This window comes from Schistocerca cancellata, chromosome 5 (assembly GCF_023864275.1).
Source record: "Schistocerca cancellata isolate TAMUIC-IGC-003103 chromosome 5, iqSchCanc2.1, whole genome shotgun sequence".
Classification (NCBI taxonomy): domain Eukaryota; kingdom Metazoa; phylum Arthropoda; class Insecta; order Orthoptera; family Acrididae; genus Schistocerca; species Schistocerca cancellata.
Window position 1 is genome coordinate 423169894 of NC_064630.1, and position 16001 is coordinate 423185894.

At 43.5% G+C, this 16001-nt stretch overlaps 1 protein-coding gene across 1 annotated transcript; it reads right to left on the minus strand.

The window, feature by feature from the left end:
* Positions 1-6307: 6307 nt before the first annotated feature.
* Positions 6308-12937, minus strand: LOC126188578 (forkhead box protein D3-B-like). The gene is made up of 5 exons (XM_049930180.1): positions 12788-12937; positions 12355-12675; positions 11971-12312; positions 11457-11676; positions 6308-6342 (listed from the first exon to the last, which is right to left on the minus strand). Exons 1-5 carry the CDS (start codon positions 12935-12937, stop codon positions 6308-6310), a joined length of 1068 nt encoding a protein of 355 aa, XP_049786137.1.
* Positions 12938-16001: the final 3064 nt, after the last annotated feature.

Genomic DNA, 16001 nt, shown 5'->3' on the forward strand with positions numbered 1-16001 from the left:
CAGAGAAAGGTATATAGACTAGTAACTCCCTTATCAGTATTATCAAAGCTTTGTGTTCATAAGTGCAGAGAAAATACCACAAGAACAGATGTTATGAGAAAGAGAACGCGAAAGTTTAGAGTTCCGTGGACTCCGACATTATCAGAACGCCAGGCAGGATGAGGCTTGGCGGAGAATTCGAATGCGACCCTCTTGAGGAAACCATTGCTGCGGTTTGCCCAAAAAGATTACACGAAGCCGTCTCTGATTCGAGAATATAAAACATTAGGTTGTTTGAATCAGATTACTCTATGAGATGATTTACATACTGCGTTCACTTTATCATTAGCTTTTCTCCTAATTCGTAAGATAATAATTAAATTTGTTGCTAATACATCATAGAAAATTGAAAAATAATTTACTTTTAGTTCATTGCACAAATACAGCAAGTAGTCACTTAAGGTAACCCAGTTTTGCCATAACGGGTTTGGAGTATTTGTCCATCTTCAGTTGAAACAACAACCAAGAGAGGTATAACTCAATAGCATTTGATTATCAGAGTAGTGGTATGTTCGGACGCCTTTCTCGTTATCCATATATCCAGATATAACACCACAAAAATAATACTATGAAATGGTACGAAGACGTGAATTCAGCAGTAGAGAAGAAATATGGATGAGAGGTTTGAAGGAACAATTCAGGGAATGGAAACCGTCCACAAGACGTGAATCTGATCTATTCCAGTTGTTACTGGGAGCGCTTACAAGAAGGGCTCACAGAGGAGTTAACTGGATTCACAGACGCGGTGGTAAGTTCGTAGCAGGTTAGTATACAACATATGTAAGTAAAATAGTGTTGATCAGGTATCTTTGGATCAAGGCGCCGCTCGTCTTCCTGAAACGTTTCGTGCAAAGTTAGAGCACCGGAAAGACACACCGTATATGTCACGAACGGATCATGTGAGTAAGATAAGAGAGATTAAGGTGTGCACGGAAGCAAGCAGATTGTTACTTTCCACTCACTCAATACGTGACTACAGTAGACCAGGATGTAACTAAAGGTGGAACGAACTACCCTTCACCAGGTAACGTTTAGTCACTTGTGGAGTATATGTGTAGATGTAGATGTAAATACATCCACAGTGGAATTATTTATTTTTCGATTGTCTCTTTAAATGGTACAATTATATGCAGCATCTCTGACAATGGTATCCTCTCTCTTTTTTAACCCTTTCAGACCTGAATTTTCTCTGGAGGAAGGAAAATTTTTATTTTTGCAGTAATGCTCTTAGGTGATTTTTTAATGATATTAGGTAAAGATCTATACAAAAATATGTACCCGTTTTCAAAACATACTTTGCACACTTGACTTCGTTTTATAGATTAAAATAACTAATTATGAAGTTTTCCCTATTTTAATAAATAGTAAAATGAGCATTCAATAATTACCATGCAAAATGACAATAACATGATCAAATTACACAGTGTAATGTACAGAACCAACCGCATCGGTGTATTCTGGTGGTCACGAGCTGCAGCGCACTGCTACACTGACTTGTTGATATTTTCATAGTGATGCCCAACAGTTGGCAACACTTTCACGTGATGGAAAGGCTGAACGTTCACAAATGTGTACCTCAGGTTTCCATGGGAAAGAATATTTGCGTTGCAGCGAAGACACAGTAAAAGTTAATGTCACAATTGTAGATAGAGGGTCTGAAAGGGTTAAAGCAATTTCATAGCTACAGACAGTGGTAGCAACCACATAGAGTTGCAAAGCAACATTCGACATGTGTTGACTCATACATTTGCTTTAGATGTGAACTATTTGATCTTATTTCGTATGTTCGTTTGCGAATGATATACAGTGTATGAAAAAAAATATGTTTACAAATATGTAGAGTTATTAAAGGAAATAAAAAAGAAACAGTTTTGTTATATGACACAAATATCACAGGTGCATCGCTTCCCCCCTTGCGGTTCTTGAAGGGTTTGACGCAGCATTCACAATTGTTTTCCCTGCTGCGTATGCAACACGCTGACATTGGAATCTGATTTGCAACACAACTACATCTTGCTGCTAGGAAGGATAAGTTCTCGTTGCTGCTAGCAGTATCCACGCCCCTAATAAATAATTACATTATTACTGTTCGTGTTATGTTGTGTTTACATGGGAGTTTCTAGTGGCGTTCACAGATTCTTGATGGCTGCTTACAGTGTTATTGAATTAGTTGACGTGCCTATCAGTCATGCAGTACCCGAACAGCAAGGCGTATGTATGCAGTTCGGTTTTTAGGGAGGAGTTGCCAAATCATGTCATATTCTAAAGACTTGATGGCCGTGCTCGTGAAAAAGAATTCCTTAAACCCGAGGGACTGGAAACTGGTAGACCTCGTTGTATGCGAACTGCTCAGTTTGAAGAACTGAGGACAACCCCAGCACCGAACATGATTAAAAGCCAATGTACTAAATATCTCCAAATTCAATGTGTGGAACGTCCTGCACGAGACGGACATGCACCCAGTCAAGTGTCAGAAGATGCATGACGTGGCAGCTGATGACTTTCGGCAGTGGGTGGGATTCTGCCAATGGTATTAGATACCAATTTGTAATCGTCCATGACTTCTAAAAGTGCATTTTGTTTACTGACGAGGTTGCCTCCACAAGGGAAGGAATATTCAACAGCGACAACAGCCTTGTCTAGGAGTTGGAAAATCCTAATGCACTTCGTGTGCTCCACCGCCAACAGTTATTTATCATAAATGTATAGGCTAGTATTGTTAACGACCGTCTGAATGGGCCGTAGTCTCTGCCTCAGACACTCGGTGGAGGAAATTACAGCATCTTTCTCCTTGAAGTACTACGGGAATGTCGGAGAACGTCCCCCTAACTGTCAGGCAACGTCTTTTATTCAAGCGTGACGGAGTCACGCCACATTTCGGCGTTGATATCAGAGAACATTTGTATTATGTTTTCCCCAATTGTCAGATTGAAGACATGGCGCCTGTTCCGTGGCCACCATGGTTTCCCGATGTCACTCCCATGTATACTGTTTGGGGGGAGAGAGGGGCCATTTTGTGTACGAGACGCCAAGTGGTCCTCCAGAAGAACCGAGTGCCAGTTTGGTTGAGGCTGCAGCCATTATTCTTGGAACAACTAGCTGTTTACAGCTTGTTATACATTCATTAACATGCAAATGCCAGTTGCGCATTATCGTTAACGAATTTTCAGCTACATCTCCAGAACAACATTCATCACCTGGCAGTTTGAATACCGTCTCTGAACATCACTAGCAGAAGGACATATAGGAAGAAAACGACGCAGCTGTCGAATCTTTAGCGCATAAAAAACTGATTCTTTTTGTATACCTCTGAACAATCTAAAATTTGGCAAACGCAGTTTTTTTTGTACATTATACTCTTATTAACAGGGTGTGCAGTCATAAATCTTTATCGTAAAAGTGGCAGGTGAAACCATTAGCGGCGGTTATAAAGACAGATGTAGTTTTAATTTTTTTAATTGTATAGCTTCTATTTACTTCACATGGCCTTACATGTACAATATCGTTACTGGTTCATTGTTGGGAAGGAACTCTAAGGAGTCGCTTGTAACAAAAAAGTCATGTTTTGACGACGAAACCCATTTATCACACAGTAGGAAAGAATTTCGGTTTTCTGAAGCACATGACACCCATCATGGCCACCAGTCCTATCGGTCGCTCCCCTTCCAGAAGAACTTATGTTCCACCTGGGCATTTTGTGAACCACTGGTGTATAAAAAAAATGTAATCCGGGTGGTCAGTAGGTTATGTTTGCTGTCTAATTATGCTGCTGTATTTATAACTGACGTTGGTTTGGAGGAGCAAACTAACGGTTGAAATGATGTTAGACGCTTCATAAAGTTGAGACATTCTTGTTTAAGACTGAAGGAGGGTGGTCTGATCTTTGCAATGCCACACCGATCATGATACTGTAGATGGTGGTGTGCCTTTTACTTCCTGTAAAAGCGCTACGACGTTTTGTCTGCAGTTCACGTGGATATAACGTAGCATAAAAAATATGTGTACAAGTTAATACAAATGGGAGTGCATATACTTCAGCAGATGATTCTATGAACGGTTTTGAAACTCAAAAATCTCATAATTGTACGTTCTAATCTCAGTAATTTCCTAGATACAGCTTTTTAAAAGTGTTAGAGAAACTTTCAGTACATACAGCAGTAAATTAACAGATCGTACCTTGTGTTGTCATTTTCTACCTCATAGTACGTGTTGAAGAACTGCACCGCTATCCTCAACGCATTTTTATGTTCGTTATAGATACTGTACTTCGAACATCGCTCCTTAAATTATGCCAGAGTGTATAGTGTATAAGTATCCTAGTGGAGAACAGGCGACCGATTTTGGAAGTAAAGCAAAAATACCATCACAATTGTCCGCCTGCTTAGTTGATTGGGGACGTGCTCGCCTCCCATGCAAGCGGGCCCGTGTTCGATTCCTGCTGGCTTAGAGATTTTTTCCGCACAGTGACTGGGTGTCGTGTTGTCCTCATCATCATTTCATCCCCATCACCGGAGCGCAAGTCGCCCGATGTGGCGTCGAATGATATAAGACTTGCTCTTGGCGGCCGTACTTCCCCGAACAGGGGCCTCCCGGCCAACGAAGCCATACGCTCATTTCCATTTTTACCGCCACTATTGGTCTGATACCCAAAATGTGTTTTACTGAAGTACGGAATGTGCAGTAGTTCCACTCTGTTGTAAGTCCAGACAACAGATACTGAAGGTACCGCTTAACGAAGACGCAGTGTTCCAGCGTTGTCTCGCTAACTATTGAATACAGAGCGTATTTTGGGTGAAATTTTCTCTTAATGATATCCGACACCTTCGAACAACTTTCCTCCTGGTACACCTTGTGATCTGTCTGAGGTACTGAATCTCGAACAACACATAATCTTTATGATGGAACTTAATTTTTTTTGTATGGGGGTGTAATTAGTAGCACATTACATCATAGTTAGTTCGCTGGAAAGAAAGAACATTAGAATGCATCAGCTTCAGTTAGGTATGACAAGGAATGCTCTTCCTATTGGAGCAGATAATCACCGGCGTGCCGCAGTGCTTGGTACTGGGTCCATTACTATTTCTGTATTACTTATGATAATGGTCTCGGCTCTTATATTCAAAGAAGCAAAATAATTCCCTTTGATGATGATATAAACATGAAATGAAGACGACTAGAGCTATCCCAACAGAGTATATTGTGATATTAAAAAAAATACAGGGTTTCTGAATAATGACTGTCACGTGACATACAAACAAATATTTCGTATAATTTTCTGTACAAGACCGGCTGCAACTTCGAACGTCAACAATACCACAATACCGGAGTATAATGGGGAGGGGGAAACATATTTAATAGCGAACCTTAAAAAGAATCAGATGTGTATATTGGTAAAAACTTAAAATGAAAAATTATAGTGTCTGATATACATAAAATAACCGACATCATTTTTCTCGTGATTGCTAATTTGGCAAGTCAAATGTCAGAAAGACAGATGCAATCACTAAGTACTTACTGTCAGTTCCACACTCATATCAAGCAACAACAGTGTGTGTGTTTAAATGTCCGTAAACCAACTTGCAATTAAGTGGGTACACTAGAAAATGTTCAGCGTTCTCCAAGCAACAAATACACGTCACCATAAATGTAACGAACACCATCAGAAAAGACTTTAGGACAACAGCAAGAGGCTCTACACAACCCAAAGGAATATTTTAACAAACACGAAAACGGGTGAACTGTCACACGTTTGCGTTGTATATCTAACGGAATAGTGCTGGCCTCTTCCACAGAAACAATCACTAACGAAACAGTCTCTGGTAGAGTAAGTCAAAACAACAGGATATTAATAACAGTAAGACGCACGAAATAGCTTAAAAGTAAATAGACGGAACTTATTTACCGCTATTAACTGTTACAGCTCCAGAACTAATGTAAAAATGAAAATATTTGCTGAAAATTAGAGTATTCACTTCTCTTGATTATTAAAAACTCTCTAAAGATGCCTCCCATTACCAGTGGGACATGTTTCGGTAATGATAGCAACAAAATTTAGTTGCAAAATACGGCTAATTAAATAAATATTCCACTCTAAGTATAAAATAAAATTACAGTCGTTAGTTACTCATATTCGAGTTTCATCGATCACGTTCACGATAGCTCGCCAAATGTGGAACTTGTAAGCCGGTTGAAAAGTAATACATTTTCTCAGTAAATAAACTTGGTATTTCTAATTTTCCACGTAAGGTTGTGGAACGTACAGAGGGCGCTAACAGAAATCCAAGTCGAAGGTGAACTGTTTTCCTATAACCGTAACAAACATTAAGAAAACAATGCACTTACAATGTTTCGCGTCTGCTTATTGAAAGAGTGGGGAGGACATATGGCGACTCCTATAATTACAACAATTGTCGTTGGCTAACCAATGTGCTGACAGTGATAGCCAGTGCTGAAGTACACATGAGACATACAGTATCCACAGAATACACTTCACACTCGGTGTCTCTTCTTCCACATATGGTGAGTTTATGAAACACTGACGCCAAGGATAGACAATAATCTACAACACACATGAGTAAAAATGGAAACAAAGAGTGTCCTATACCTACAGCGTCAAAATTACGGGTTGTAGAAGGTGCTAAAGTGAAAACGTTAAGATAGGGAACTAATGGACCAACTTACACTTTACAGCAAAAATTTAAATCATGGAAACTGCTAAAAGTGACGGGTGCGTGTTAGTACATGAATACAACTGGGCACACATTTCTGCCATGTACTTTCATATGTCCCTGGTGTTTGTACACAATGAGATAGGCAGCCACGAACCTGTCAACCGATTCTGCTGTGGGTTTTTTCGCGATTTCATACATGAACGACAGCGTGAAATCCCTCGGAAAAAAATGCGCACTGGAAACACGTCACAGTCCATTGTTTATTGTTTCTCAAGGTAGTTGCGCCAACGTCGATGCAGAAACGTATACACATTAGTTTACGAACACGTGTCTCAAGCTCACTAAAGACCTCGTAACACCTGAAATACTCATTTCCGACTGCAGGGTTCTCATCTCTGAATACTCACAACTTAATACATGACTGCTTTGTAAAACCGTGGTCCCTGATAGTAAAATGAAGAAACAAGACCACCTGAGTTAGTAGGATGTTTTTAATTTTGATAATTAATTTCGGTTGGGTGCAAACTAATGAGTGTTGCAAACTGCATTTTCCCTACAAGGTGAGGATGCAATAGAAAACTACGAGAAACATACAAGGAAAGTTATAAGAAAAGTCATATGTCCAACCACGTGACAACTTGTGCAAATGTCAGCGATCTCACATAACTGGAAAAGACCTTCATTATAGGTTAAAAATAAAAAAGTAATCATATAAAAGATTAAAATTACATGAACATAATATGTGACATTAACGCACATGAATTGTTACGAGATATGACTGCAGTTACAAGATATGAGTGGCATGAAAGGTAATCAGTAGCTGAGAAGGGAGTGAGATGAAATTGAAGCTTGTCCCAGATGTTATTCAATGCATACACTAAGCAAGCTGTAAGAGAAGACAAGGAGAATGTGGAAACAAAAAATTTGCGATTTGCCAATGACACTGTAATTCTGTCTGAAACGGCAAAGGATTGCAAGGTCAGTTGAACAAGATGGATAGTTTCTTCCAAAGAGGTTATAAGATGTACATCAACAAAAGTTAATTAAATTTAATGGGATGTTATGGAGTTATATCAGGTTATGCAGAGGGAATTAGATTTGGAAATGAGACACTAAAATCAGTCGATGAGTTTTGCTAACTGAGCAACAAAATAACTGAGAATGGTCGAAGCAGAGATGATGTACTCATAAAGGGCAGCGGGGCAATAGCAAGAAAACCATTTGTGGAAAAGAGATATTTTTTAATATCTCATCTAAATTTAGGTGTTAGGAAGACCTTCCCGAAGATGTCTATATGGAGTGTAGTCTTGTACGGAAGTAAAGCGTGGTCGAGAAGCAATATCAGCAAGAAGAGAATAGAAGCATTTGAAAAGTAGTGTTATAGAAGAATACAGAATATTTGGTGGGTAGACAGGATAATTAATGAGAATGTACTGAATCAGGCTGGTGTAGAAAAAAGAAGGTGGCACAACTTAACTAAAAGAAGGGATCAGTTCGTAGGAAAAATCCTGGGGTATGAAGGAATCGTCAGTTTAGTAATGGAAGAAAATATGGGGGGGGGGAGGGGGTAAAAATTGTAGGGCGAGACCAAGGGAAGAATACAATAAGCAGGTTTAAATGACTGTAAGACCCACCCACATGCTGCCAAGATTGCTTCGAGTATGCTGCAGAAGTTTGGCTGGGAATCCCTTACAAAAACTACTTACCGTCCCTCGTGGCCGTCGATTTGCTTCGTATAAAGAGGTGCCCACGTGGGTACGATCATGGTTCCGTAGGCAACCGCAAACAAGTTTTCATGAATGCAGTGGCCGCTTTGTCTCGCAGAGAGATAAATTTATCAACAGTTATGGTGATTACTTTTGAAATAATAAAGAGTTTATTTGCTTTGTTACCACCTTTCTTGATTTCCCCTTATAGTTGTGCTGGAATAAGGACGTTTGCACAGGAAAGCTACGTCAAACCAGTCTCGCACTGTAGAACACAACAACAACAACGACGACGACGACGACGACAAGAGCCAAAATGTGCGGATGTATGGGAAATCAATGGAAGGCGCCCACAGAAGTGCGATGTATACATTAGCTGAGCGTCGAGCGTGACAATGTTGTGTTTTTGCTTGCTGTATACAGTCGGCCGCGTAGATCACTATCTACCCACGACCATCTTCAATGACGAACGAATTATTTACACGGTTTCGGAATGAAAGCCGCATCAAGCATCCTAGGTTTATTAGAGAACACCATCGTTTTCGTAAAAATTTTAACATATCATGAAGATACTTCTTAATTTATATGAGGACGCTGACATATGCTCATGTTGTCACGTGGATAACCGCGTAACATTCCTGACAATATCGCATGTTCCGGCATTAATTCGCGACTTGTTGCATAAATGTCGTTTTGCAATATTAGTTTTGGACTGGGGATGATCGTCGATTGGGCCGATAGCGATTATCTAAATAAGTAAATGAATAATCAGTAGCGTCTGCATAATTTTGGCTCTAAAGTCTTGACAAATACTGTGTAGATAATACAGCAGTATGAATGTGGGGAAGTAACATTGTGGGTAAGTACCAAAAGATAAATTGAAGACAGATTATCGGTGTCACTCACTTTTCATTTCCTTTCACGACTCGATTCGAGGGCTTGTAGCCTCGTCCGCATGAGAATATAGGGATATAGCGGTCTGCATGTGTATTTCTTATTCTAGATCTTCTTCTAGCTGTCACCAATCGTTTGCTTTACGTTTGCTACAGATCACTTGTAACGATTCACTGGTTATCACTGTATAGCGCTGAATCGGTAAGGAAACGATAACAAAATTATTTACAAGATACTCCAGCACGAAGCACATTGCAGATACATTTCTACAAGTGAATATCGATACATAAACTTAAAATAAATATTCTCTAGAGATCATAGAGGTACAGAAAGATAATGTCTTGCAAGTCAAAGGGCATTACCTGTTTGCATTGCGAATCAACATCGTAAAGCATTATGTCTGCACAACTATACGATTTCTGGAATGTACCTATTTTATCATTATATTCGACGTTCAGAGTAACAAATCTGTAAACAGAACAACCTACAGTTTTGTTCTTGCTGGAACATTATGTATATTGTTTTGTTATTGTTTATATATTACTGGCCAACGTGGGCCCTATACCAGACACGATTGATAGAGGGAAGACAGCAGAGAAAAAGACCAGAAGCGTGTTTCATCACAAGTTCGCTTAGTAATCGCGAACACACTACAAGGGCACTCACCCATCTTCAGTGGCAGACGCAAAGAAGAGGCGTTGAGCAGAACGGAGTGGTTTAATATTAAAACTGCGATAGCGTACGTTCCTATAGGAGTCAACTAACATATTGGATTCTCGTACGTATATTACAAGAAAAGATAATGGAGGTAAAATTATAAAGATAAGAGCTCACAGGTGACAGTAGTGTATATAGCACTGTCTCCTACAGAGTATAATGTTGCTCACGCGATGTGGATGGTATTAAAAAAAAAATTCCATAATTTGAGAGGCAACAGGTGGAGGAAAACAAGAATTTCGAGTAAACATGGGCTCTAAAGTGCATACCTTAAGAGCTGTGAGCACAAATTCATCTTCGCTAGTGCGAAACACAACTCTTCTAATACAAGCTCTTTGCTATTACAGAAGGACCTACAGAATTCCATGAACAGATGCAAACACATTATTGTAGGTGAAAAATCAGAGCTTCCTTGCTATTACGTACCACATGCATTTGTGAGTCATATCGAGAGGAGATGCTCAACATGCAGTCAATTCACAGTGCGGCATGTTTCGAACAGAATGATTACGGTATCACGTACACTCTGAGAACCCTCGGGTTCGTCTCTGAAGCGCTGGCAGGCACAGGTGGCGCGTACCTGTGGTGACTTGCAGACACGAAAGATTTCGAGTGTCCCCAAAACGAAATAACCGTGGGATTAAAATCGAGGAGCGAGTTGGCCTGGCCTGGACTCCCCAACCTATGCATTGGCCATTAAATGCTTGAGGAAGTGGGCTCGTGCTCTATCAAGCATGAACTACATCAGTCAGGACTGTGAATACGGTTTACAGTAACAGCAGTTTATGGCATGTTCTATCCATGGAATGGTCCTCGTGTGCTTACTGCTTTCTATAGGTCGTTCCGTAATAACATAGAGCTTGAAGTAGCGAAGATGAAGGTCTCCCAGTTCTTAAGGTGTCGATTTTAGAGGACATGTTTATTGGACATTTTTATCTTGTTTTGCTGCAAAGTGCCACTTCTTAAAATATGGAATACTTTCTTCTAATACCCTATATATGTAGACAGATGTTTATAATGAATGACGTCAGTGTCATACGATTTTAGGAAGGAACAAATAACAACAAATTTGTAGACGTAAGGTGGACAGCTGGATATATCCAGGAGACGATATAAACACGCAAGTCAATGCATGCAGGATGAGAGTCTTAGGGACCGATGACCTCAGCAGTTTGGTCCCTTCGGAATTCACGCACCTTTGAACATTTGATGAGAGTCTAGGGGTCAAAATGCATCGTACAGGAAGGAAAAAATTCAATGACGCAGATAATTAAACTGGTTACATACAGAAGACGAAGTAGACTTGCATACCACTGTGTGCATCTGAGGATCAGATGTACGTTCTCGAAATGTGTCGTGGGATGAAACGAAACCGTGACTCAGGCAGATAATTGTTTCAGTTCGGCAGTTTCCGACCGGCAGTCCTTACCGTGCTCGGCGGCCTGCAGCGCGTACTGGTAGGAAGCGTAGGGGTCGTGCGGCGAGGGCCCCGGCGCGGGCGGCGTCAGCGGCTGGTGGTCGGGCAGCGGGCTGAGCGGCGGCGGCTTCATGTAGGCGTTGCCGTCGCTCGTGGCGAACACGCCACCCTGCATGGCCCACGCGGCCGCCACCTCGCGGTCCGAGCACGCCTGCTGCTGCTGCTGCTGCTGCTGGTGCTGCTGCTGTTGCTGGTGCTGCTGCTGCTGCTGCTGGTAGGTGAGCACGCCGCCGCCGCCCGCGCCGCCGCCCGCGTACTCGTAGCCGTAGTGCTGCGGGTAGGCGCAGGCGGCCGCGTGGTAGTCGGGCGCGGCGGCGGCGGCGTCGTAGTGCGAGGCGGCGGCGGCGGGCGAGAAGAAGCCGGCGGCGGCGGCTGCAGCCGCGGCGGCGGCGTGCGCGTGGGCGTGCGCGTGCCCGTGCTGGTGGTGGTACTGCGCCGCCACCGCCACCGCCGCCGCCGACGGCTTCAGCGCCTGGCACTTGCGCCGGAAGCCACGCGGCCGCCGCCGGAACGAGCCCTCCTCGAACATGAACTCGGACGCGGGGTCGATGGTCCAGTAGTGGCCCTTGCCCTGCCGGCCCAGCCCCTTGGGCAGCTTGATGAAGCACTCGTTCAGCGACAGGTTGTGGCGCACCGAGTTCTTCCAGCCCTGGTAGGCGCCGCGGAAGAAGGGGAAGCGCTGCTGCAGGAAGCTGTAGATCTCGCTGAGCGTGAGGCGTTTGGCGGGCGAGCTCTGGATGGCCATCACGATCAGCGCGATGTACGAGTAGGGCGGCTTCTCCTGCCGCCGCACGCCGGGGTTTCCCTTCTTCGACGGCGGCTGTTGCTCCTTGTCCTGCGTCTGCTGCTGCTGCTGCTGCGTCGCCGGCTGTTGCTGCTGCTGCTGCTGTTGCTGTTGTTGCTGCTGTTGCTGTTGTTGTTGCTGCTGCTGCTGTTGTTGCTGCTGCTGCAGAGCCTCGACGTGCAGCTGCTGCTGCAGGTGGTGCGCCTGCTGCTGCTGCTGCTGTTGCAGCTGCTGCTGGTGGTGGTGCGAGGTGAGCGCGGCGTGGTGGTCGAGCTCCGGGAGCGCGCCGGCGCCGGCGCCGCTGAGGATGACGCTGTGGTGCTGGTGCAGGTGCAGGTGGTGCAGGTGCTGCTGGATGTTGATGGTCTGCTGCAGCACGGACGCGTGGTGCTGCGGCTGCGGCTGCGCCTGTGGCGGCGGCGGAGGCTCGTGCGCGTCGGCGGCGGGCGCCGGAGCGTCCTCGCTCTTCATCATCTCGCTGGGCTGGCGAGTAAACAACTGGCGGCCGGCCGCCGGTCCTGCGCGCGCTGCCCGCGCTTTTTGTGGCGGGGGCGGACGCGGAGGCGGGCCCAGCGCCGCGGTGGGCGTGGCCTCTCTCTCCCCTCGCCGTCCCTCCGCGTCCGGCGACGCCGACGCGCGTTGCTAGCATGGCGGACGGCGACGCCGGGCGCTCGGGCTCCCGTCCGAACCGTCACTTCCTTTTCTTAGTCACTCGTCAGAATGAGGACGGGAACCACATTGATAAATAACACCTTCTCTTTTTTTCGGGGCAGGCTTCTCCCCTCTGAAGCAAGCTCCTACCAGTGTCACCCGTTAAAACGATCCAGGCTCTTATTCCGTGGACAAACGAATTTGTTCTAGAACCCCAACGTTTGTTCTTTATCTAGGGAGGAAATCTTCGAGGGAGGTTGTAGCTTTTATAAATGTCCAATTAACACACTAGTTCGGTATCTATTGACGTAGAAGTTCGTTTCCTTGCGCTGCTACGTAGACGCGTGTCACATCTTTTCACATTTCGTGATGAATTGGTTCTTGCCGGCTGCTGTCGGCCACTATTGCTACCCTATCACCTTGGTTCACCCTCATCCAGATACTGCTCAGTTTCACTTCCTCCTCTTTTCGACTGAAATTACTGGCGTGCTTAATTATCTTTTTTTAAAAAAAATACTTTATTAATACAACACAAGATATTAGTACAATTGAAAACAAGTATTACGATACAAATGATTCATAAACAACAACATTATGTTATACACAATAACCCACCACCTTATTTAATTAGTGGGTCCTTTTATCATACATAAGAAAGCAGCTTAATTATCTTTATCGCCACTCCACATAGCCTGTTACAATAACAACTCGCCGGTCGGGGTGGCCGAGCGGTTCTAGGCGCTACAGTCTGGAGCCGCGCGACCGCTACGGTCGCAGGTTCAAATCCTACCTCGGCATTGACGTGTGTGATGTCCTTAGGTTAGTTAGGTTTAAGTAGTTCTAAGTTCTAGGGGACTGATGACCTCAGAACTCCCATAGTGCTCAGAGCCATTTGAACCAATAATAGCTCGCAGCAGTCAGGACCTGGATCTTATCGAATCTAATCTGATTGTTTCTCAGCTGCAAAACGTCTTCTACAACGTCTCATCTATGTTTTCCGTCTTCTAAAGTTTCTCTTACGTTTTTCCAGTCAGTTCTGCGCCATTCTTTTTGTAGTACGCATATACACGTTTACACAGCTACATTATATTCTCTAAATTCATTTTTTATAGGGGTTTAAAGCATCCGTGATTGACATAAAGTGTTCCTGCATCTTTCAGGTATGTTTGTAGACTACGGCGATATTCCGCGTGGTGAGTAGTCTCTTTCATTAGAACGACCGCGTAGATTATTTTGTGAGAAAGGCGAACCACAGACTCCATTTTATTACCAGATGCACCATATCCAGTAAGGAGACTACCTAAACTACCGTTCTCCGTCCTTTCTTGGAGTGTTATTGCGTGGCATTGAGCCCTTACCATCTAGGATTCACGGAGCACCCAGAGAAAATTTCAAGGAGGGACAGATCGTTTTGTACTGCCGCAAAATAGTGCAGAGAGTGACATGGACATGATACGTGAGTTGGATGTCAGTCATTGAAACAAAGGGGTTTATCGTTGCGGTTAGAACTCTTTGCGAAATTGCTATCACCATCTTCCTCTTCCGAAAGCCAAATGTTTTGTTGGCTCCCACCTAAACAGCGTGAAGTTCTCATGATAAAATACAAGAAGTCAGTTCCCGTACGAAAAAAATTACGTGTTATTTTTCTCCCTGGCAGGAAAACCTTGGATATCGCAGACGGCAGTGTATCACAAAGATCTTTATGTAGCAGCCTTCAGTCTTTTGTTGTTTCAGCGGAAGAATATTATTTAGTCAACTACGTATTGGAAAGATATTTTAATTTTGCGTCGGAAAACTCCGGTTCGTACATTTCCTCCCTCTGTCCACTAGCATTATTATAGCAGCGGCCTTTTTTTCGTGGCTGATGATCGCAATCCCGGTGTAGATTAAGACTAGTGTGTGTGTCTATGGGGGGGGGGGGGGGGGGCGGAGGAAGCGGGGGCTATCAGTCTAATACTCAAATCTGAAGTAACTAAACATATAGGCTCTCCACAGCCTAATCTACAGTACTTCGCGAAGGGCACTTAAGATGTAAGTACCATTTTCTCTCCTTTTCTACTCCATCGGCAGGTATTTAATCGGAAGAACGACTGTGGTTTCATCTAGGTACCAGTTAGAATAATTCATTTTATTATTTTCCTAATTACTCGGGTACTTCGGACGATGTAATATCTCTTTTGGTTCGCCTTGGAGTGTACGCTCTGGTGCATTTGAAGGTAAACGTTTGAGTAATACGTAACGTCTTTTTTGTAGCGGCTTTCACACATGTTAGCAGTGTCACCTATCATGGTATTTAGAGACATACGCTCATGAACATCCAGTCTGCAGAACGTACTAGACCTGCACGTGTAGCTGTTCCCCTACTACGAGTGAACTGTCGTAAGTATAACTAGAAGAATCGGAGTTCAAAGACAAATATTTTATCACAGTATGAGAATGAAGTACAAGAAGCATCTACACCAGTGGTCCAACATATGAATTCATTTTCTTTTCTTCCATGTTTGCGTCGTTCCTCCAGCGGTCATCAAAGCTTTTACTAAAGCTTAGTTCGAAAACACTGACGTGAAGAGAGCAATATTTACAGAATGACTAAAATTTTACAAAGCACTTTCGACCGAGAAGTTTTTAAAGTCGTCCAGGTCAGATCACTGAAGTGAATGCCTGAAGGTTTCCTTCGACGGATCACATACGATTCCTTCCCTTTTTCTCTTCCCCAAGACATTTATTTCGGCCACGACTGGATTTCAAACGCTAACGATGTCGATCATACAAAGTCAGTGCTGGAAATACTTCCTGTATCTGACCGAGACCGACTGCATTCTGTAGATACGAAAAGTCCCATCCACATTGAGGTTATTAGGGATGGAGTACCAGCTAGATACAAAGCCGTAGAAATGAGACTATCCACTGTCATCCAGTATCGGCATTTTCCTGAATAAAGGCAAACCACGGATATATACATCGGCACCGACGGAGAGGAATGCGGAGCCCGCTCCCATCAAATACGTGGGTAGTGACAAGTCCATTGCGCTTTCACGCTGGTAATATGTCTTCTTTCTTGC

Bases quoted from the DNA above. Each gene is read 5' to 3' on its own strand.
- LOC126188578 (XM_049930180.1), bottom strand. From the start codon at position 12,937: ATGCTAGCAACGCGCGTCGGCGTCGCCGGACGCGGAGGGACGGCGAGG. The intron at 12,676-12,787 runs GTTGTTTACTCG...CAGCCGCAGCAC, and splicing joins GGACCGGCGGCCGGCCGCCA to CACGCGTCCGTGCTGCAGCA. The intron at 11,677-11,970 runs AAGCCGTCGGCG...CAGCAGCACCAG, and splicing joins GGCGCAAGTGCCAGGCGCTG to CAGCAGCAGCAGCAGCAGCA.